The 24,463-nt window shown below is 40.4% G+C and overlaps 1 protein-coding gene across 1 annotated transcript in view; it reads right to left on the bottom strand.

The window, feature by feature from the left end:
* The window catches only part of LOC145411819 (DNA-(apurinic or apyrimidinic site) endonuclease 2-like), a 30,437-nt gene that overhangs the window by 3,583 nt on the left and 2,391 nt on the right, over positions 1-24,463 (bottom strand). Inside the window, exons 2-5 of the mRNA XM_080281779.1 lie at positions 23,367-23,436; positions 19,215-19,288; positions 8,458-8,585; positions 7,385-7,603 (exon numbers count right to left, since the gene is read on the bottom strand). Of these exons, the coding sequence (XP_080137905.1) occupies positions 7,385-7,603; positions 8,458-8,585; positions 19,215-19,288; positions 23,367-23,436 (491 nt within the window). The remainder of the gene's footprint in view (positions 1-7,384; positions 7,604-8,457; positions 8,586-19,214; positions 19,289-23,366; positions 23,437-24,463) is intronic.

Raw genomic sequence — 24,463 nt, 5'->3', positions numbered from 1 at the left:
CGTACGGTAGTTACGTGTATTACAGCAAACTGGTGCCTTTTGATAGGTAGGCTGCTGTGTCTTTATGTTATTACCCTCCACATGATGAAGTCAGAGGAGGGTATTGTTATCCAAGTACAGATTTCATTTCCAGAGCAAATCTCAAAAAGTATTAGCTACGAAATAAAGAAATTTCACATATTTATGTATCTTACAGTGAACTGGTGCCTTTTTATAGGTAGAATGTTGTGTCTTTAGTTTAAAAAAAAAAAAAAAAAAAAAAAAGTCAGATTTCATTGCATCCTGCGCAAGGAATTTGAAGCCAGAATTTGGAAAGTAGTCACTAAAGAATCATGAAATTTCACATAGTTATGTGTCTTACAGTGAACTGGTGCCTTTTGATAGGCAGAATGATGTCTTTATTTTTTTTAACATTGGAAAAAAAAAAAAATTCAATGCGACCTGTTGTCTCTGTGTTACTGTACACAGGAGGGGGGTGTAAGGGCCATTATGTGCTTGGTTAGGTGTGCAGGGAGGTGGGGGGGGGGGTATGTGCTTGGTTAGGTGTGCAGGGAGGTGGGGGGGGGGTATGTGCTTGGTCAGTTGGAGGGTTGCAACAGCATAGTGTTGTCTATGTTTTATAATAGCTAAATATCAAATAAGTCTGCACCAACAACACAAAGGAGGTTATTACAGTGCAATCTTCAGACTGTTGTAAGGAAGACATGCTACAAAATTTACAAAGCCACACTAAGTGTGAGTCAAGATAGTCTTCCCAATACCATGGCAAACCTCCCATGTTCACCCAACACTATCTATTTCGCTATCTTCCTGTCTAGTTCATTTTTTACTAACAAATCTGGTAAGGACAATGGTGTGATAGTTAGTTTGTAAGGCTTGCTGCAATGAAAGATTAATACAATGGAATGGGAAAAAAAAAAAAAGTAAACTTGTTCACTGCTGATATTAAATGCTGTACATCACCTAAAAATCCAGCCTATCTCCTAGTCAGCTGTTCCTTCAATGTTCATGATTCTTAAAGAGGTTTAATGCAACAAGATTTTTTACTTTTTAAGTAAGGATATTTGATAGAAATCAGATGTTTTGGGGAGAAACCTTCAGGAGCAGTGTTACACTCAAACAGGCACCCATGCATACATGAACACTCCAATGCACGTGTGTGCTCATGCATGTGCATGTGCGCACACACACACACACTTTCATTTTTATATAAGATGACGAACATTAATGTGATCTAATTATCCACGCTAGGGTTGGAAGTCCCATGCAGACAAACAGTCAAATGCAAATGCCGCGGCCATTAGAGAGAAAAAAAAAAGTATTTGGACGAAAAAAAATTTATATCTATATATTTATATATAACACCACTATATTTATAACTATCACAGTGGTATTTTAGTGGTATTCTTCACATAGTACCAATACTGCGCTCTAGCAGTGTGATGTTCCCATGGTTGTTCAGTTCTCCCAGGAAATACAGAGATGAGATATGACAGACGTAAAAATCTGTTACAGAAAAAGGGATGAAGATATTAATGAATGGTGAAGGATGAAGTATTTCCAATTTGATGTATGTAGATGCAACTTGTTAAAAGTAAACATGAACTAGGAAGACCAGTAGAGAGTGTTGTTGATGTCCCTGAGCATTGTGCCTTGAAAGTAAATGTAGATAAAAGAAAAGCAAAGGTTGCTAAGAGAGAAAGTGGCATCTAATGAGATGTTATGGTGAATGGAGAAAGGCCTGAACTGCTGAGAGAGTTTGTACTTGGGTGCTGTGATACAAAGATGTAAATATTCAAAGGAAGTGGAGAGTCGGATGGCACAGGGAAGGAAAGTAGATGGTGCTACATGGGACTTGATGAAAACTGAGATGTGAGTGTAGTAGCTACAAGAGGACCTAAAGGAGTTATAATATCCACATTAACATAAGCGTGCGAGACTTTGGTGTGGCATGATAATAAAAAGCCGAGAGTTGAAACAGCGGAGATGGGATTCTAAGAAACATATTCTTGTTGAACAACCCATGTCTGTCTGGCTGGGCAAACCCATCAACCACACGTAGGCAACCACCCCTCCAGAACGATCCCTTGCAGTGAACTTTATGTACTCAAACAGATGACAATGTCTTGCTACAGTGAGAGCAAGGCACAGGGAAAAGTGTAGAGTTTGGTACATCGGTGGATGCCACACCACCAAGTTTTCAGTGGCATCATAGCAGGCTCCACTTTGCTCCATGATCTGGTTATATGTTTACCACCCAGCACAGAAAATTATTTCCTAGGTTACAGAAATCTAGGGATAAGAAATAATATGATATGTAAATGATGTGGAATGGGAAAGTTGGCTAAAAACAGAGTTGATGAGACAGTGCTTTGATGATAATCACATTTGAAGCAAATAGGTATAAACACAGTAGAACAAAAGAGCATGTGTAACAGTGTTTAAAGATGGAAGGAAGCTTGCTAGGCCAATATGAAGTTAAATATGATAAAAGAACAAGAGTAAGGGAGATATGGAGGCCAACACAGCTACAGACATCACAAGGGATCAAGCTGACTGGATAAATTTTGTATGGAGGATTGCTTGACAAGTTTGACAACCCATTTTTAATGTGACAAATGTCAGACTAACTTTTTCATCAGACTGGTAATTATGAGGCTACATGAGGAAGGTGTACCTATGAAGTGGAGCCAGGATTCCAGGCCAGAGGAATGATTGCCAAATGTCTAGCATTCATTTTTTTTAACCTAAGTTCCTTCTTTCCTTCGGTCCTCTTCTGTCTTTAGTCTTTCATTCTTTCCTCTTCCTTATGCCTATAGGTGACAAGCCAAATGGTTTCCTGTACACCAGGAAACCATTCAATACGCTAGTTGGCTCCTGTTGATTTAGTGGGTAATTAAGTCACTCCAATCGGACTCGGCCTTTGCAGGTTTATATTCAAGGGGAGGATGGGGTTTATTGCTCACATAATGCCAGTCAGGGATAAGTGAAGCTGGTCAATCTCATCTTAAATGTCAGGACCAACTTGCCTTGCCTCGGGCTCCTACGCTCCTCGTAGGGCAACGCAGGATTTGATGATGATGATGATGATGAGTCATTTACCTCTGTCTAATGGTTAAATATATGGCTACATGTGGAACATATGTCTATGACATGGAACCAGCATTCTGAGGGCTTGAATGGTGAGTGAATGAGAAAATGATCCATTTCACAGGGCATGTTGATATTTAGGTCTCTCTCTATCTTTTTATTTTCCTTTCCCTTGCTTTTTGGACCCTACCTAATCCCACCTGTAATGGGAAAAGAGGTGGGATCATCATGATGATGACTTTGTTTTCAGTAGGGAGAAAAATATTCCTCACCCTGCCCTTGGGTGGGAAAGGAGGTCTGGATGATGATGATGATGATGATAAAAATATTACGTAAGTAAGGGACAGCAAAGATTTCCTGTGAAAACCTACAGGTAGCAACATTTTCAATATATGCTTTTTCCAACATCTCAAAAAAAAAAAAAAAAAAAAAAAAAAAAAAAAAAAAATCCAGGTTAATTATGCATCCCTGAACTATTCTGCACAAGGTTAAAACAAGTTCTGTCCTTTCATAAGGTGGAGGGAGGTGATGCAACTCGCCTTGCCAACTTTCAACTCCAAAAATCAAACGAGATGCATTTTTCAGAGTGGTATGGCCAGATTAGGACCCACATCCTAATAGTATAAGAGAAGCACCCTTTATAATTGTTGCAGTAAGATCTGACAAGCCTCACACCAAAAGGGATTAGCATGGACCAGCAGAAGCAAAACCGCATATACCCAGTACAGACGCGCCTACTACACAGCTATATCCTCATAAGAATGCTAAGTGGATCTCCTCTGGTCAGAGATAATTCAATCATATTGTTTATAAATGCTCCGACATGCTTACATGCTTCAGCCTTGGTCATCTAATTGCGGCTCTCCACACTGCTCAAACTCTGGCAGCCTCTCTAGTCAGTCCCTTATCTCTAAGGTCACACTCTATGACCTCGTCCCAGGTCTTTTCAGCCAGCCTCTCACAACCCTACCCCCGACAATCACACTTCTCACCTTCCGCACCCAACTGTCATCCTCCATCCTCTCAATGTGCCCAAATCATCTCAACCTACCCCTCCTCATCACAACACCAACACACTTCAGTTCCATTCTTCCTCTCAACTGAATTCAATATATTATTATATAATCATCCAAGTGACTGAGGGAAAAACTTCATGTTTCCAGCATGCACACTTGTTTTATAAGTTAATCATAAGAAAAGATGTGAATGAATGAGGGGTGCCTGAAAGGAGAGTGAAAAAATGCAGTCAATGTACAGTAACTGCTTATAAAGCCGATTAATTAAAATGAAAATAAAAGCCTCACCACACAGCTTTAAAATATACCGGGTATATTAGAAAAATATCCGGACAACTCTTATCTTTCAGGAAATATGACCCCATGCATCTTCACTAGATATCCCGGGTCTCATTACAGCATTTGGGTAAAACAAAGATGCACCCTGTTTCAAACCTTACTAATCAAAATGAATAAAAGTTGGTCAAATCAATCATATGTGGTATTTCAAATCCTGAATATTTTTCCAACATACTTCAATTATATGTCTTTTGTCTCTTAACAGTACAGGAAGAATGTTATTGCTACTGAAAGAAAATTATTGCCAATTTTTGCATCTCCTTTAGTACTCATATTGTACCCCAATCATAATACTGTACTGTATCACACAATTCTTGCATTCTGGCACAGCATAATCACAAACCAAGACAGCACCATTTGCTCCCCAAACCCTGCCCCCACAACATCCTGGAGAGTGGTCAAAACCCTTGGATCTGATCACCTCCCAATCATCATCACTACCAAAACCAGAATCACCCCAGCTGGCCACAGACACACACACACCAATTATAAGAAAGCCAACTGGGAGGCCTTCACAACTGAAACAACAACATTTTGAAACATTAAACAGTACATCCATCATAAACATCGACACTGCTGTGCACACTTTCAATAAACAATTATACAAAATGCAGACAAATGACACACCCCTAGAGGCAACAGAGAGAGACACAACCCCAATTTCACGCCAGAAATTCAAGGTCTCATCAGTCAACGGGACACACTACGACACTCCCCAATGCCCCATACACAAGACACTGTACATAAAATACAAGAACTCAACACTCATATAAACAATAAAATAACAGAACAGCAAACACTAAACTGGAATAATTATCTCCAAACACTTGACCACAAAACAAACAACAGCAAACTCTACAAAACACTAAACAGCATCACACTCTCCAACAGCAACACTACACAATCACACGCTGCCATCACAACAACAGACACCATACCTTCAAATAGACAACATGCAAACACTCTCATCAATCATTTTTCACAAGTCAGCCATCTAAACCCCCATCGCAATGAATGACATATCATCCGACGTAAGAGACAGTTCTCCACAGACCCAGACTACACACCTTTCACTTCTAACCAGATGAAGCACATCATTAGCAACCTTAAGCACTCATCTGCCTGTGGACCAGACAGCATAAGCAACAGTCACCTTAAACACCTTGGATCACAAGGTATACAAGCACTCACCAACATATCAAACTACAGCTACTCACACAACATAATACCCAGCATCTGGAAGCATGGCATTATCATTACTATCCCTAAACCCAACAAAGACCCCACATTACCTTCCTCACACTGCCCCATCACACTCCTCTGCAGCCCCTCTAAAGTCACTGAATGACTGATATTCAACTAGTTACACCTCACACTGCCCTAGCCCCATCACAACGTGGCTTTAGGCCACCACACTCCACAAACATACTTCTTCCAGACCTTACACAGAGAGTTTTGATGGCATGAATTCAACTAGGCCACCACACAGAACAATCCTAGTCACCCTAGACATTAGCAAAGCTTTTGATGCCATCCCCCGCCACAACCTCACAAACAAAATATTCAACACAAACATGCACAATCACAAAAAGATGGATGGCAAATTACTTAGTAGGCAGATGCAGACATGTAACATTTGTCGGTCAGACTTCGAACATCAGAAACTTCACAAATGGCGTCCCCCAAGGATCTGTTTTGTCCCCTACACTCTTTAACTTATACATGCACGACATACCCACACCCCACACACCACAGACACACATATCTTCCAATGCAGATGACATAGCACTTACATGTACACACCAAAACGCAAACACAGCTGCACACATCCTCCAATCTTACCTCAACACACTACACGAATGGTTCACCATAAACAGGCTCAAAATAGCCCCAGCCAGATCTACAGAGACCCTTCTCACAAACTGGACAGCAGAACACAGTCACATTCCACACCTCACCATAAACAACACTCCCCTACCACACACACACACACACACACACACACACAAAATCCTTGGTGTGACATACATTAATGTCATTTAAACAACACATCACAAACATTAAAAATAAAATAACACTAAGACTCAATGCTTTAAGGTCACTTGCCCATACAACATTTAGACACAACAAAGAAACCACCACCACAGTATACAAACAATATATAAGTTCAGTGATGAATTATGCAAGCCCTGCTTGGGCCCCTCACCTCACAAAAACACACTACAACATTCTACAGACCATACAGAACAAGGCCCTAAAAATAATCATAGGCTGCACAGCTACTACACCCACAGACCACCTACATCAAGAAGCCAAAGTCCCCAAAGTCAAGGATCACCTGGACATTAGAGGCACCCAAATTCTCCCTGCAGCCTCCACAAACCCACAACATCCACTACATGGCAGCACATCCACACACACCAAAGAACATCAAAATAACACCCTGCACACGATATCATACACAAATACTGTCATCTCTTCCCCCTCAGACCAGATTCCAAAAGCATATCCATACTCAGATCACTCGCCACTCCATTCAGTCACCTAAAGACAACACACAGCTGCATGCACGGCCTCCTGACATCCACCCTTCTGAATACTATCTCCCTCATGAGGAAAGGGTCCACCTGGCCAAGCTGAGATGTGGGCACCATCCAGCCCTCTTAAGCTACCAGAAGAGGCTAGATGACTCCGTCGCTGATGCCTGTCCTGGATGTAACACAACACCCCATACTATTAAGCACATTATGGAAGACTGCATTGCACACAATTACCTACGCCAACAACACAACATACACTCCTTGAGAGCTCTGTGGGAAAGCCCGGTCTCGGCCGTGGCCTTCCTTAGGGACTTGGGGCTGTTCGGCCAGAATGCCTAGGGAACAGCTACTACTACTACCACCATGTTAAAATTATCACAAATATTACCCAGTGCTTACCTCAGATTCATCTGGGTCACAGTGGTCAATACGACGATGTGACGTGTTGATGTCACCCAGTATGATCACATGACGACCACTAGCCTTGATAGCTGCTGCACGCTGCCTCACCAGCTCATAGAATTGCAGCTTAAATCCCCGGCGCTCTGGCTTCTCCGGGTCAACACGGGGACAGTACACATTAATGACGCAAACCTCTCTCACCACACCATCAATACCCTGAGTAAAAGGTTGTACGACGTAAGTAGGTACAGTACAGCTCTGAACTGGCAACAACAGTACAATAACAGACACATTTAAGTTCTCCCATTACTAGCAGTGTGTCAGCAGACAGAAAATGTAGGGATGCCTCCAACATGCCAATAAAACTTAACAATTATAATTCTTCATAACTCCCAAACACAGAGGTATTACATATTTTCATGCATTTAGCCATAATCCTCATGCTTTTCTTGGTAGCTAAAACATAATGCTAACACCCTATAATATAATCAACAACAATCCTCATTTCTCCATATTTTTCTTCTTAGACCCCTCTAACTTCATTCACCTAGTTTTTTTTTCAAACTGGGGTTTCATTCTCCACTGGGCCTGAAGCATGGCAGAAACTGTCTGAAAACAGTCAAAGGTAGAAGTTCAGAACAAGTCAACTCATACATTTTTTATCGATTTTGACAAAAGTTGGTAGATGGGTCGAGGATGAGCAAATGTCATATTTCTACTTCACCTCTTATTACTCTTTCTAATCATGCCCACAGGTGATAAAGTGAAGGAAAGTAGTCAGACATAGAACAACTGGAGGTCTAGGAAGTAGTCTACAGTATATGGCTATTTTTTTTTGGGGGGGGGGGGCCTCAAACATAACCCAACTGAACCCATATCATAAATGTCCCGATATCTGATAAATCATTATCCGATCCACCTTCCAAAATGTAATCCCATTGAATATCAGGAGTGGAGTGTATAATATTTTGTTGTATTGTTGACAGATAATGCACAATATTTCACTGTATTATTGGCAAATAACAAATGATTATGTTTAAAATGTTCAAATAGTTATCTATGAAACCGACCCTGATGGAGTGTTGTGTGATGACTGCTCGCCCCTCACTGTCCAAGTCCTTCAGCTGCTCCTCTGGCCAACTTCCCATAAGGGCTTCACTTGACCCTATCCCTTCATTTAGTTCACCATGGAGAAGCCCTGTAACACACACGATGTATTATGCAATAATCACTGCCAAGTACAAACCAAAAATGAATAAATACTCAAGTCAGTAAGTGCTTTATGAATAAAAATAGCTTTGATACTACTTGCATTGTATCGTGTATATAAAGTTTCCAACATTCTTGCATGAGTCGGCCCTGGTCACCTAATGGTAGCCCTTCACACTGCTTGATCCCTACTAGCCTCCCTATTCAGTCCCTTATCCCTGAGGACACACTGTATGACCTGTCCCAGGTCTTTTTTGGTCTGATTCTCAAAATCCTACCCAAAACATTCACACTTCTCACCTTTCACACCCCACTATCATCCTCCATCCTCTCACCATGCCCAAACCATCTCAATCTACCCTTCCTGGTCACAGCACCAATATATTCCAGTCCCATCTTTCCTCTCAACTCTTCAATCACACTCCTAGCCACCCAAGACCTCAAATTCAAGGATATACTACACATCCATCTGCTCACTGTCATTTCTGTACGTCTAAGTCTACAAACAACCTTTTCCTTTATTGCCCAGGCCTCACTACCATACGGCATCACATTCCTAACACATGCTGCTTACAAGGATCCCTTAACACGGAGAGTGAGCCCTTTCCATGTTAGGAGAGGCAACAATTCCATGAAATTCCTCCATCTGCTCCTTACCCTAGCCACAGAGTTAACTCCACCCCCACCTCCAGCACATAACATGTCCCTCAAATAACATATTCCCCAAATAACAAACTAGAAGGTTTATTAATGCTCCAGAGCTAGATACTTTTGTCAGGTGAGTATCACCTGGGGACTGTCAGAGCAGAACTTTAACATCTAAAGCTGCATTAGCTTTTTTTTTTTTTTTTTTTAACAGATGAACAGGGGAAGGAAAAATGAAATATATTTAAATAATCCACACACCACATAACAGGTGTTCTCCATTCACTGATCCATCCATCCCATCCACCATCCATTCCTATGTTGCACCATGAGAAGCACAGAAGCCCGGGGCTAGGAAGTTGGTCCTGACATTTAAAATGAGAGGGACCAGTCTCACTCATCCCTGAGTGGCATTACGTGAGCATTAAACCCCAACCATCTCTTTGACATAAACCTACACAGGCTCAATCCAATTGGGGTGCCTGAATTACCCACTAAACCACCAGGTGCCATAACCTGGTTATATGCTTACCACCCAGCATAGGAAATGGTTTCCTGGTGTACAGAAAACCATTTGGCTTGTCACTCAGTGTAGAGTCACCGATATGTAGAAGAGGAAAGAATGATGGAAATATCCAAGAGGAAGTGTAAAATCACCAGTAGGCAGAAGGATGAGGAACGAATGAAGAAAAAAAAAATCTAACAGTTGGGATTATATTGCTGCAGGCTGAAGTTTGGGGAGAAACTGATATAACACGAGTGACTACAAGAACTGACTGTGTTACTGCATGAACAATTCCCATTACAATAATTACAATGTTCAGGAAATTATATAAGCTAACAATCCCCCCATAATGTGGCACAGGTCACCTGGAATTAAACTTAGAAGAAACGGTAAGGTATGGGTGGCCAGCACTTCTAGGCAGGGCACAATTCAGTTCTAGTCAGGGGCACAACCAGGATTTTTTTTTTGGTGGGGGGGGGGGCATAAAAATGAAAATTGTGGCTAAAAAAAAAAAAATACACTATTAGTGTATTTCGTTTCTTATGAGGAAGGAAATTTCGAGGGGGGGGGGGTGCATAATGGGGCTGAACGGTTATCAAACAGTGAATGCATATGCCTTCAATTATTTTGGTGGCTTGATGAGTATGGATGGAAGTTTAGAGGATGAAATAGAAACAAAGAGTAGGGCAGATAAGAAAGGTTATAGGCAAACTGAGGGCAGTGATAAGGAACAGGGAAGTGAGCTTATCAGTAACAAGTAATCACATAACAGTACTGTACTATGATTCCTACTGTAATACATGAAATTGAAGTTTGAACTTTACTGGAATTACCTAAGTCATGAGTATGAGGAGAGAAAATGAGTTACCTGAGAGAAGCATGTGGAGGTGAGGAGACAAACAAATGAGGAAGTTAAGGAGATGTGTGTTATACAGTAGGTACCCTGTGATGGTTTGGTCATGCAGAGAGAACAGAAAATTCCAGATTGACTAAGAGTGCAGGCAGAGGGAGACAGAAGATCAAAAGATTGAGGGAAGCCGTGGAGAAGTATATGAGGGTGATGTGAGTTGGAGACAGGGCAGCCTAAAGGCAGAGGAAAAAGTGACATGGGCAAAAAGTTTGTGGCCATCCCTTCCAAGAATAAGGTAACTGGCTATAGACAGACACTGAGACCAAGATTGACAAATAGATCGAAAGACAGATAAACGGACAAGTCAGTAGGTATAACTAACATCACATCAGTAGGTCATTATTTAAGAAAAAAAAAATAGTATTTACAGGGTTCACTAACTATTTATACCTCATTATTTGGTACACATAACAAGAAAATGCATCATATCAAAACAGATATGCACTCTACAAAGTAATGGCTATGTGTGTGTGTGTGTGTATTTACCTATTTGTATTTACCTATTTGTAGTATACAGGAATTGAGCAATGCTCGTGTTGTCCTGTCTCCATATCCACATTTATCAAGTCTACCTTTACACACATGAATATTTTTCTCATGCACCACCTCTTTGTCTAAGTCGTTCCAAATATTTAAGAATATACCTAATTGTGATATACACGGAATGTACTATGCTCGTGGGTTTCCGTCGCTGTTTCTCAATAAGTCGAATTTAACTTTAAACTCGTTTATGTTTTTAGACTGGACGATCTCTTTGTCCAGGCTATTCCATAAGTCTATACTTCTGTAAGGAAAGCTATATTTCTTGATATCCTTCAAGCAGCTTGACTTTTTCAATTTCATTCCATGTCCTCTTGTTGCTCTCTTATCCCATACAAACAGATCTTCTTTGTCAATTTTATCTACTCCCACCATGGTCCTGAACACCGCAATCATGTCTCCCCTCTTTCTCCTTTCCTCTAACGAAGGCAAATCCAGTTTTTCCAGGCTCTCTCTGTATGACAGGTCTGTCAAACTGGGGACCATCTTGGTTGCTGTTCTTTGTATTCTCTCAATCTTGTTTATATCTTTCTTTTTGTGTGGGCACCACACTACCGCTGCATATTCTAACCTGGGGCGGATCATGGCCACTATCAATTTTTTCATCATTTCCTCATCCATATAATGAAATGCTACTCTTATGTTAGTCAAGAGCTTATAAGTCTCTCCAACTATCTTGTTAATGTGCTTTTCTGGTGACAAACTATCTTGGACCAGCACTCCCAAATCTTTCTCTTCTCTCCTTTTTTGATTAATTCATTACCCAAAAATAATTCAGTGATGGTCTCCTGGTACTTTTACCCATTTCCAATATTTTACATTTCTTTACATTAAATTTCATTTCCCACGTCCGGCTCCAATTGTGTATCCTATCCAAATCCTCCTGCAGTATTTTACAATCCTCCTCAACCTCTATCTTCCTCAAGATCTTTACATCATCAGCAAACAGACTCGCATAACTGTTCACTCCATCTACCATATCATTTACATAAATCAGGAACATTACTGGCGCCAACACTGAGCCTTGAGGGACTCCACTTGTTACTTCCCTCCATCCAGACATCTTTTCCTTTATTACTGTCCTCATTTGTCTGTCTCTCAAAAAGTCTCTCATCCATTCCAGAAGTTTCCCCTTTAGTCCTCCTATATATTCTAGTTTCCACATTAGTCTCTTATGAGGTACCTTGTCAAAAGGCCTTCTCTAAGTCTAAGTACACACAATCCACCCAACCATCTCTCTCCTGTACCACATCAATCGCTCTTGAGTAAAAGCTCAACAAGTTTGAAACACATGACCTTCCACTTCTGAATCCAAACTGACTTTCAGCCAAAATATTCATCTCTTCCAGATATTTTATCCATCTGTCTTTCAGGATTCTCTCACACAATTTTGCGACCATGCTGGTTAGAGACACTGGTCTATAATTCAGGGGTTCTTCCCTGTTTCCTCCCTTGTAAATTGGTACCACATTTGCCCTCTTCCATTCTTTTGGCACTTTCCCCTCTTCCAGTGAGCATACAATTAAGCTGTGAATTTTATCCGCCAGTTGTTCTCTGCATTCCTTCAGTACCCAATTAGAAATTCCATCAGGTCCTAGGGCTTTCCTTACATCTTGAGTTTCCAGTAATTTATACACTTCCTGCACCTCCACTTTTATATCTTTCATCACCGGAACATTTCTAATCACTCCCTCCCCTTCCACAAGCTCCTTTTCTTTAGTGAAAACTGACTGGAAACGTTTGTTCATTATTTCTGCTTGCATTGCCGCATCATTAAAGACCTCTCCATCTACTTTCAGCTTGGTGATTCCTTCCTTTTGTTTCAGTTTGCCATTAACAAATCTATAAAACAGTTTGGGTTCATCCTTGCATTTGTCAATTATACCTTTTTCAAAATTCCTTTCTTCTTCCCTACGTATTCTTGTGTATTCGTTTCTTGTTCTTTTATATTCTTCCTTTGTTCTGTCGTTACCTCTCTTTCTCCAATTGTTCCACGCCTTATCTCTCTCTTTTTTGGCTATCATACACCTTCTATTAAACCACTCCTTTTTCCTGTTTTCTTTCCCTCTTACTCTTGGTACAAATTTTTCCACTCCCAAATTATAGAGGTCTAGAAAGATATCCCACTTCCTCTGTATCTCTCTTGTTTCTCTGAATTTTCTCCAATCCGCATTTTCAAAAAAAAAAAGTTTCTCAATCCTGTAAAATTTGCTTTCCCAAAGTTGTATCTTCCCTGTCTATGAAGCTCGTCTCTTGGCTCAGCGTTTCCTATTAACATCTGGAACTCAATGACCACGTGATCACTTTTTCCCAAAGGACAGAGATATTCCAATGATTCTATTACATCAGGTTCTTTGGTGAACAGTAAATCTAACCTTGCTGGTGTGTCCTCACCTCGAAACCGTGTCTCTTCTTTGACCCACTGCGTCATCACATTATTCATTATTATATTTAATAACATAGTACCCCACGAATCCTCGCCGCCTCCCGAGTACCATTCCTCCCAGTTCACCTCTTTACAATTAAAGTCACCCACCAAAATTATATTATTGCTTTTCTCAATTATTTTTTGCAAGTAGCTAGCCATATCTGACAACATCTCATGGTATTCGTCATCCTTCCATGCTCTCGTCTTTGGGGGGAACATACACTACCGCCATATCTCTCTTAACATTCTCTCCAGTTTCTAATTTCATATATATCACTTCAGCCCTGCCTTCTCCCATTTCCACAGTATCTACATTTATGTTGTTCTTCACTGCTATCATCACTCCTCCTCCCTTTTTTTCTTTTCTGTCTTTTCTCCACAGTTTGTATTTACCATCTCCCAAATGAACGTCAATATCTTCTCTTAATTTGGTCTCTACAAAGCACATGACATCAGGTTCATGTTCTCTCAAGAAATCATTAATTTCGATCCTTGTCGATATGAAACCATCAACATTAGTATATATCACCTTCAAATTATTTTTGACATTATTAATACCCTCTTCTCTCCTACTCTCTGTCCGTACCACTTCCTCAACTTCTGATCTTTCACAACCATACACCCTAATTTCATTCACTTCTATTTCCTTAAATACCATTTCCTTACTTTCATATCCAATACTCTCAAAAAAAAGTATTACGTTCTTCCTCTGTCCTCTTATCATTTTTTTCCTTTACTTCTTCCTTTAATGATTTTAAAGCTTCTCTTTCTTCTTCATTCAGATCTTTTCTTATTATAATATTTTCCATCCCCGCCTCTTTGCTTAATTTCCAGGTCACTTTAAGTATCTCATTTATTACACTTTCTGATGTAAACTTGACTCTCATTGGTCTTGTTTCCCCTTTCTTATAAGGCCCTATCCTCCTTACTTCCTCAATTTCTTTTACCCACTTGTTTCCTTCGGGGTCAATCTTGCCTAATATTCCTCTCACCATGTTCGTGTCTCTCTCGAGTCTTGCGAACCTAACCTTTTCTTCCTCTTCCCTGTTTCCAAATACTATCACACATCTGTTCCTTTCTACAGTTTCTCTCACTATTTTCTCTTTTTTCTTCAGTATTTTCACTACGTTTTCTTCCATTTCTTTCTTGTTCATTTCCCTTTCTTCCTGGATGATCTCTCTTAAGCTGACCACTTCTTTCTGTTCTTCCTCTACGTGTGCCCACTTTGCCTTGTGTTCTTCTAGTACATTACTCACCTTCTCCGTTTTATTAGTACTCTCTTCAAGTTTCCTCCTCAGTTCAACATTTTCCCGCTTCAAATTCTTAATCTCTTCATTGGCTGTTTCGTTGGACTGAATTAGACTCTGTATGGTGGTTTCCGTATTTCCTGACACATCCTTTATCACTAGATTCTCTACTTTTTTTTCGAGTTCACTAATCCTCATAATTAATGTTTTCACTAGGTCCATGACATTAGTATTAGCATCAAATCCTTGAAATTCCATTCCCTCATTGTTTACATTTTCGGCCATCTTTAACGTACCGATCAAGTACCTAAACAGCTGTTACCAATAAGCCACAAACATTCATGTATACTATTGCCAACAAATCTTTACATTTTTGGTAGTCTACCAACTTTCATTATTTTAAATTTAAAGAAAGACCCTAGGAGACAGGACAGACAAAATTCCTGAAACTACTCAAGGTCAGGAGCGATGCCTGGGACGTCCTCTCTCTCCGGCTGTTCGTGTGTGTGTGTGTGTGTGTGTGTGTGTTTCATAATAATTATACACAGCACTGTATAGTATACATGATGCCATGTTTCCTCTTCAGGAATCCCCATTCTGAGGTTGGCCATGGCACACCTGACATTTTCTATGGCCTGGAAGCTAAACCAGACATATAATGTGAACTGTAATAATGGCTGAGCTTCCTGTCTACGAGTGATGACTATGGCTAGTTACCTAACTTGTAGCCACATTTCTCTCTTACGGTAGCATCTACCAGGGTCAATGGTAGCTTGTCATCTACCACTCACATATACAGTATACATACAGTATGGTACATACCAAATCAGGGGGTTACCATTAGTATGACCAATCCCATCAGGAAAGCACACAAAGTTCTATGGGTGACCTGTTCATAACATGTCATATGGTATTCATCAAATCAACATGCTGCCATTAGTATGACCAGTCCTAATAGGAAGTGCACAAAGTTTTACGAGTGACCTATTCATTGAATAAATCAGTCATCAATATGCATTTGAGACAAGATGTTCCCCCCACCCCCCACCAAAAAAAAAACTTCATGGCAACTGTCTGGGCAAACATATGTAAGATTTACCTGTGAGAAAAAATGGCTCACCTGCTGCTGAAAATATGAAACCTGCAAGTAAGACAGTGAAATACAGCCACTCCACTTTTGACATGCACAGGAGGGGAGACAATACCTAACCCTAGGCAAACACAAACTTCACCAACAGTACCAAAGCACAGCCCCATATACTAAACCAAAACCACAGAAAGCACTTTGTAGGAGGAGGAACAGGGAAAAACTGGCTGACTGGGAAAATGAATCTCTGTAGGAATAACTGCCATCTTAGAAGCAATGCACTCTCTATCTATCTATCTATAGCCCGACGCCCTAATCCCGCAAAGGGTGGCCGCAGACAAAACGCCTCCAAGTCACTCTGTCACCCACCATTTGACTACCCTCCCCCCAACTCACACCCCCCCTCCCTCATATACCTCTCAACTCCATCCCTCCACCTCATCCTCGGTCTACCTCTCCCTCTCCCTCCCTCCACCTCACCTACATACACCCTCTTAGTCAGTCTTTCATTCTCCATTCTCTTCACATGTCCAAACCACCTCAGTGTATTTCTCCTAATCTTCTCAACCACATCCACATCCACCCCACAGCGTTCCTTCACTTCTTCATTCGTCAACCTGTCCCTCCACGTCACTCCACATGCTCCTCTCAAGTAACTCATTTCCACTGCTCTCACTCTTGACTTGTTCCCCTCTTGCAAGGTCCATGCCTCGCTTCCATACGTCAGGGTAGGGATCACAATACTATCATGCAGTGACTTCTTAACTTCCGTACTCACCTCCCTATTTCTCATCACTGCTTTCAGTGTACCAACAACCTTCCTTCCCTGCTGTACCCTTTCACGCACTTCATCCCCCAAAGTTCCATCCTTACTCATCACACTACCCAAGTACTTGAATGCACTCACATTCTCCATATCCTCACCATCCAGCCTCACTGCACACTCTGTGACTTCATTCCAACTTACAATATAAATAAACAAATATCAGTAAATAAAATAACAAAAAGAATCAAGGTGCATAACAGTCATTAATATTACTCAGGGACACACAATGGAAAGGGAAAACAACAAGTATAAACAAGGCAATCAAAATGAAATCTACAGTGGGGCACCAATTTTCGCGCCTAATTGGGTCCAAAAATAATGCACGAAAGTGGAATTAGCGAAAGTTGGGGCATTGTCTTTATGGCAAAAAGGCTAATTGGTTCCCGGTTATCCTAAAGTAACATCAGATTTTCATTTTCACTTGCAATACAGTACATCAAATCACTATTGTACATTGCATTGTGAGATACAAACAATAAAAACTGTACAGTACACATTATATGAGGAGAAACATACCATAGAGACCATGTTGAGGTGTTTAATGGATGTTGGGGGTAAGTATCCGAGGCGCGTGGCGGGCTTATTTAGCCACGCCAGACGTATTGGCGCCACCTCTTGCTGCCTCGCTACCACTCTCTCTCTCTGCCTCCTCAGATGCAACTTGATGCAACACTTCCACTCTGTGCTGAATTTCCCTTTGTGCTAGGTTCTCTTGAACAAATCCATCGAAATCATCATCCAGGTTAAGCTCCTCTATGGCACTGTCAGTAGGGATAGCACCATGGTCGGCTGCCCCCTCGGCTTCCAATGGTACTTCCACCTCCGTTATTTCCTTAGTCTTCTGCAGGTAGCGTGTGATAAGAGCCTGCTTCCCCACACTACCAGGTATAGTAGAGGCCACTGAACCGTGAGAATCCAACACAATGGAGCTAGCACGCTCGTACACAATGGTGGGAATGGGTGGACAGAGTGTTGACATGACGTCATTCAAGATGGCGGTGGGTTGCGGGCGGGCGGTGCAGGAAATTCAAAGTTCAAAATATTGTCCCAAACCCAAAATTTGTGCGCGAAAATCGATTTTTTTCAAGCGAAAGAGGAAGTTAGGGAATATTTGGTGCATGCCGCGAAAGTGGATTCCGCGAATCCTGCTGTAGTGAAAGTTGGTGCACTACTGTATACTGTACCCCTTAACTTGGCAAGACATTTCATCCTTTTTCAGCTTATTTCACATTGCTCAGTAGAGAACAGGGCAATAATACAGCTCTACATATTTCCCATGGCAATTCTTCATGGCTAGCACCATAATCTAGAGTTAATCTCTTGCTACAGTTCAGTATTCAAGACAGAGGAGGCAGTTTTAGGCAAAGTTAAAGTGGACAGAGTACAGTATTATGAATAGGTTCTACAACTAACTGGTTATGCAAACACTACCAGCTACCCTGTACACTTCAGGCTGAAGATGCTTTAATTAATCCAATAGTCTACCACCATCTTTTACGAGGACAGATTGGTGACGGACATCTGTATAACCTGGCAGTCGAGTTGTCCAATTGTATCAGTGTCACCACATGACACCACCATGGTAAAAACATGGGGGAAGTACAGTACAGGAGTTAGTTGGGCTATTCCTTAGTGAGAAGAGGAAATGGAAGTGGTTGGGAAGGTGAGAGAAACATGGCACGTATAAAAAAAAAATAAAAAAATAAATATAAAAAAAAAAAATTATGCCAAATGATTCTATATTACGCAGAAATACCTCATCACAATGGATGTATTAATGAGGGCTAATATAACCCCTCAGTCTGAAAAGTCTTCTAACCTGAGTAAAACAGTCTGGTGCTGGTGATACCAAAAATAAATCCAGGAAAAAAAAAAAAAAATATTCAAAGAGTCATTATTTCATATTATATCCATACTTTTCCAAAGAAGATCCTAATATGGAACAAGGCATTAATGAAATATAAACATGCTTTTGTTGCTGTGGCCCCAGGCCCAGACGAAAAGAGAACCCACTGGAATAAGGCTCATCTGAAAAGTGAACCCACTGGAATAAGGCCCATCTGAAAAGTGAAACTACTGGAATAACACCCATCTGAAAAGTGAACCCACTGGAATGCAGGCCAAGTACTATATCCCTTTCACAACCTGTTTTCCTCTTTTCATGGGATAGGGATGGAGGTATGGAATATCTGTAAAAACAGATAGCAGAAACATCCAGTTACATGGATGCCACCACAAGTAGGTTTCCCCCTCCAGCATCATAGAGACATGATTATTATGAGACAACTATTTCAATACCATGTTCCAAAAATACAATGAAAGAACCTTTGTTCATAAACAACCTATTTTACAGTTTTAAAGCTATCCTATGTTACATCACAGTACAGTACATCCTTCATATCAGTATAAGTGACTGAGCTAGTTAACTACCTGAGAGTCCAGCTTGTGCTGCAATGGGAGTCGCTCGATGGGAACAAAATGTGGCAACACCAGAGTAACCACTCCTGTAATGTCATATGAGTTTATGAGATTTTTAAGTGTATTAAAATCACAAAAATAAAGTTTGTAAGTATTTAATTATTGCTAGAATGCCAACGGAACAAGTACCTGAAATAGAAGTATATCATCTACACCCTGCTCCCTCCAGAGAGCCATCTGATACAGCATGGCTATGGCAGTGCTGTACCACCACCGGGATACATGTTTTTCTCACTCTATCCATTCTCTCCTTCTCCTCCACTAACATACTGATTCACTATTCCTTACAACATACTGCATGGTCTTCCTCTCTCATGAAGACACATAATCTCCTCTTCCACAATATACTTTGGCATCCTCCAATGTGCAATTTTTGAGTAAGTCCATACTGCCTCAGAATGTTGCTAAAACCATTTGGCAATATTGCATCTTTTGCTCACTTAGCTCATTTTTCCATTCCTAAGTTCTTAATCAATACACTGTAGCACTGGGTTTTGCCATTTTTACCATGAGGCACAAACATCAGTTCTCTAACATCATCAAAATCCAGTTCCATCTTCCTGATATAAAAAAAAGCAAACTGAAGTACAGTTATGTCTAACAAAGCTAATGTCTAGGTTTTACTAAATAACATGTTTCTTTATACGGTACCTGTAAAATAATATTCATAATCATGGGGGCACTCACCATCCACTCACTCGATGTAGTGCTGCTCTCGGGTGTCTGCCAGTTCCTCTCCTCTATCCATTCCTTCCTTCCTCTTCTGTCTTTCTTTACTCATTCTTTCCTCATCCTTCTGTCTACGGGTGACTCTACACTCCCTCTTCTGTCTTTCATTCCTTCATTCTTTCCATTTCCTTCAGCCTGTGGGTGACTCTGCACTGAGTGACAAGCCAAATGGTTTCCTGTGCACAAGGAAACCATTTACTACGCTGGGTGGTAACCATATAATCAAATTTTGGCGCCTGGTGGTTTAGTGGGTAATTATTGCATTCCAATCGGATTGACCCGGTGAAGGTTTATATCCAAGGGATGGTTGGGGTTGATTGCTCATGTAATGCCACTCAGGGATGAGTGAGGCTGGTCACTCATCTTAAATGTCAGGACCAACTGCCTAGCCCCAGGCTCCTACGCTCCTCATGGGGCAATGTAGGATTGGATGATGGATGGATGGATATATATATATATATATATATATATACTGTACATATATACTGTATACTGTATATATAAATCACAGGCAGCATTTAGCACAAGGAGATTAAAGGGCACATTTTACAGTATGGGTATAATAATTTTTAGGCTATCTATTGTACAGCTGTACAATTAGGGTGAATATTCACAGATTAAAAATTTGGGAGGATACTGCATAAAAAATACAACATGAGTTGGCATGGTTCAATGAGTATAGACAGTGGGTGAAAAAAGCTCCAGATGCCTCCATATGATCTATTTCAGGTCATTAGTCACCTATTTGCACAAACACATATGTATTTGCTGTGCAGTAATTATCTACCTATCTATCTATTGCAACACGCCTTAATCCCGTAATGGGTGGCCATAAACAAATAGTTTCCACATCGGCTTCACTGCCTTGTTATGCAGCTGCTTAATGGTAATATTACTACCATAGGCCATTAGGTATTCTGGCTTTCGGGAAATACAGTACTGGTAATCTTAATCAGTCCAGGGAAACCATGTACAGCACACTTCCATGTGCACACACACACACACACACACACACACACACACACACACACACACACACACACTTATTAAATCAACTGCATTATGTACATACTGGTGCTTATATCAAAAAAAAAAAAAAAAAAAAAAAAAAAAAAAAGAATCTTATGATTCTTAACTGAAACTCTTATTACTCTATTTATTACCATCCTTAGGAGGGGAAAAGGGGGTTGGAGTGATGAATTATTGCTCTGTTACTGTTTCTGGCATCTCAAAGTATAAACGGACTACTGTGGTTTAACATTATTGCATTCATTTTTCCTTCCCATACAGTACCAATAACTACTGTAGCTATTAAATTTTCATTAAACAGAAAATCTTGACACTACTTATCAGATCATGCAGTTCTCGTACAGCAAAGATAGAGGCTGTGGAGTAGGATGATATTGACAAACTATAACCAGAGAGCAGATGTAGGAATAATGATATAATATTCCCTGAATCAGGCAAAAACCAAAGATGCATGATCAGGATGATTTTGGTTGAGGTGGATGAAAATGTCTTTAATCTTCTCATCCTGATATTCATTAATCCATGACTGGCACAGCACATGTTCTTAATCATGAATAAAATATTGCATCTAATATTTCTGGCCAAATGTGTTAATACCTTATGAAAACTGGAGGGTTCTTATCAGCTTCATCTCAAATGTAAGTCCTTGAATCAGGTGACATCTTTTTGTACATCATTCTTGATGCACTCAGATGTGTTTATTCAGTTAAGGTAGCATCCCTTGTAGATAGGAAATTATAAAGGTCACATACAATCCTTCCAGCTCTGAAAGTCTACCTAATGCTCAATAAAATAATCTGAGAAGAGCAATAAAAACTATATGAGATGTCACTGAATTCAACGAGTTAAACTAGATACAGTAAACATGTACCTCAAGTTATTATAGGCATAATCACCGATCCTTCTCCAACGTTCATCAATCACCAAAACACCCATTATCATTATTTATAATGGTAAGTGTTAAACACCTGACCTTGCATGTGTCACACCTTCCCAGTTATCCACTTCATTTTATTACTATGACACCAGATAATGCCTTGCACTTTGAAACTTTCATTGTGTGTTTTCTTTCATTATTCACTCATTTCTCTCAAAGTCCACAGCCATATGACACTATCTACCTTAACTGGGATCCATAGTTCCAAGGTTTTTGTAACTTTTCTGGAAGATCATTAATTAAGGCCAGCTTGATTATCAGATCCATATTATCACATTTAATCACCTGTTACAACACTGGGGAAATATATGGCCAATACCAGCAGTCTTTCTCTGCATGCTCACAAATACCTCCTAAAAAGCATGAGGAAATCTAGATGTACAATAACTCTTGTAACTTTTAGTATTTCTCAAACTGGAGACTGAATCTAAGAAGCTACCTTGTGATCACGATTCCTGTCTAACAGTGATGACTGTGTGGTTACCAAGCTTCAAGCAACATATCTTATTCAGGGTAGCAGGACCCAGCCTCAGTGGCAGCCAACCATCAATTACTTACCTATAACTGAGCCACCAAAAATTACAATGGCATCTACAGCCAACCTATAAAAAATTACTGCAGTTTTGTTTCTCAAAAATTAATTTATAACTTACATACTGGTGACGCACAAAATGCATGTATATTTTTCTGCTCACTCCTCTTCCTCTTTGTTTTCTTTCACATCAATGAGAGCTTTGTGTATGGGAATTTACTATACTGAATAAAAAAAAAAAAAAAACTAAAGGAATGAAAAAAGAAAATACTTAGTAGTATAGTACAGTCAGTCCTCCCCTAACACAGTTTGCTGCAGCGCAATACTGTTCTAATGCGGCAAGATTTTGCGGAAGGAAATAAACGTCCTAAGAGCAATGTTAACATAACACAGTAATCTGAACCGGGCAGGCTGTGACACGGTGTGGGTCGCGCAGCCTCACAATACTTGACGGCATCACCCACCAATCTCAGCCCACTCCTGCCCACACCCTCCTCTTCAGCTTGCTTCGTGTTTGAAGGACTTTGAAGGATTTTAGTGCATGTTCTCCCCAGCTACCTCATCTCTGGCGACATGTGTCTGCTCCTCTTCACATAAGGTACAATAAATAAAAAAGTCCTACTGACCTAATGTATTTTTTATAACCATATTAATGCTTTTAAAAGGTTAAAATTAGGGGGTATAAAAAATTATGCACAAGGAGGGAAAAGGTGGACTTTGGGCAGGAGTGCAGAAGGAAATAGGGGTTTTCAAAATTCCCTGTAACGTGACATTTGTCTAATGCAATGTCAGTGCGGAAGCAAATACCCGTGTTAGGGGAGAACTGACTGTACCATACTCCCAACACAGATAAGCTGCCCAGCAAAATGAAACAAACCTTTTCTTACTGAAGCTAAAATAGGATGAAAAACCTTCAACAATGGCAAGTGGTTCCTCAAGCATGTCACCTGTAACAATAAAATGCTAAGTGAGTACAGTACAGTATACTGTAAGCCTATGGTATATATACAATAAGTTTTCAAGGTCTGTAAAGTCATCAGTAACATTTATGAACCAGTATCCGTATCTGACAAGGCTTAGGCCTATAAAGTACAGTACATATACAATTTGGTAATGTACTGTACTGCACTGCAAGTACTGCTGATGTTGCATAACCCCAGTCTGTCTGGCAGAATATACCTAGCACCCACTGACAAGAGGTTAGCAACCACTTCTACTGTATGGGGCTCCTATAGCTACAGTACAGTACAGTACCTGTGCATACTGTATACCATGCAGGGAACCAGCATCCATTTGAGGTAGACAGCACCTCGCCAGGGTCAGTCCAGGGTCGGGTCCTTCCCCACAGTGGGGTAGGTACAAGGAAATTTGAGGAGTTTGGTTCCCGGGTGGATGCTGCAGTTGCTTTGCTCCACTCAAAGTACACTTGACCCTCGATTTCCTGGACTAAAAAGGGGGGGAGACCAGTTCGGGGATCCCAAAAGTCCGGGAATCATAAAAGTCCGGCCCCACATACCATTCCCCGGACTACTACCATACTTTGTCCAAATTCTCCAAAATTGTCTGGCAATTATTCCAATATTCCAGGGCATTCTGGAATGCAGGCTACCTATACCAACATAACTAACATACATAGTACATCAAATAATAACACTGACACAAGAACAATAATAATAACTGACTCAGTAGCGGCACTCTGCTAGCTACTACCAAAAATAGTTGTTTAGACAGTTGTTGACGAGAATATGAGGGTATGATAGATGATGATCAGAAAGGTGGGGGAAAAGAGGAAAATGAACAAAGCATGGATCACCACAAGGTAAGCTAACCACTGATCAGCTGACCGAGATACAAACACGCAAATCATCGACTGTGATCTTGATCTTGGACCAAATTGGCAATTTTAATTGGAAAATATTTTAATCTTTATCACCATATAGGTTTGCACAAGTAATTGTTTAAAATTCAGTCAAA

The sequence above is a fragment of the Coenobita brevimanus genome, chromosome 91 (assembly GCF_032717465.1).
Source record: "Coenobita brevimanus isolate Jiangsu-jjx chromosome 91, ASM3271746v2, whole genome shotgun sequence".
In the NCBI taxonomy this organism is placed as follows: Eukaryota; Metazoa; Arthropoda; class Malacostraca; order Decapoda; family Coenobitidae; genus Coenobita; species Coenobita brevimanus.
The sequence above is the reverse complement of the archived record's forward strand: the minus strand, read 5'-3'. Positions and strand labels throughout refer to the sequence as shown.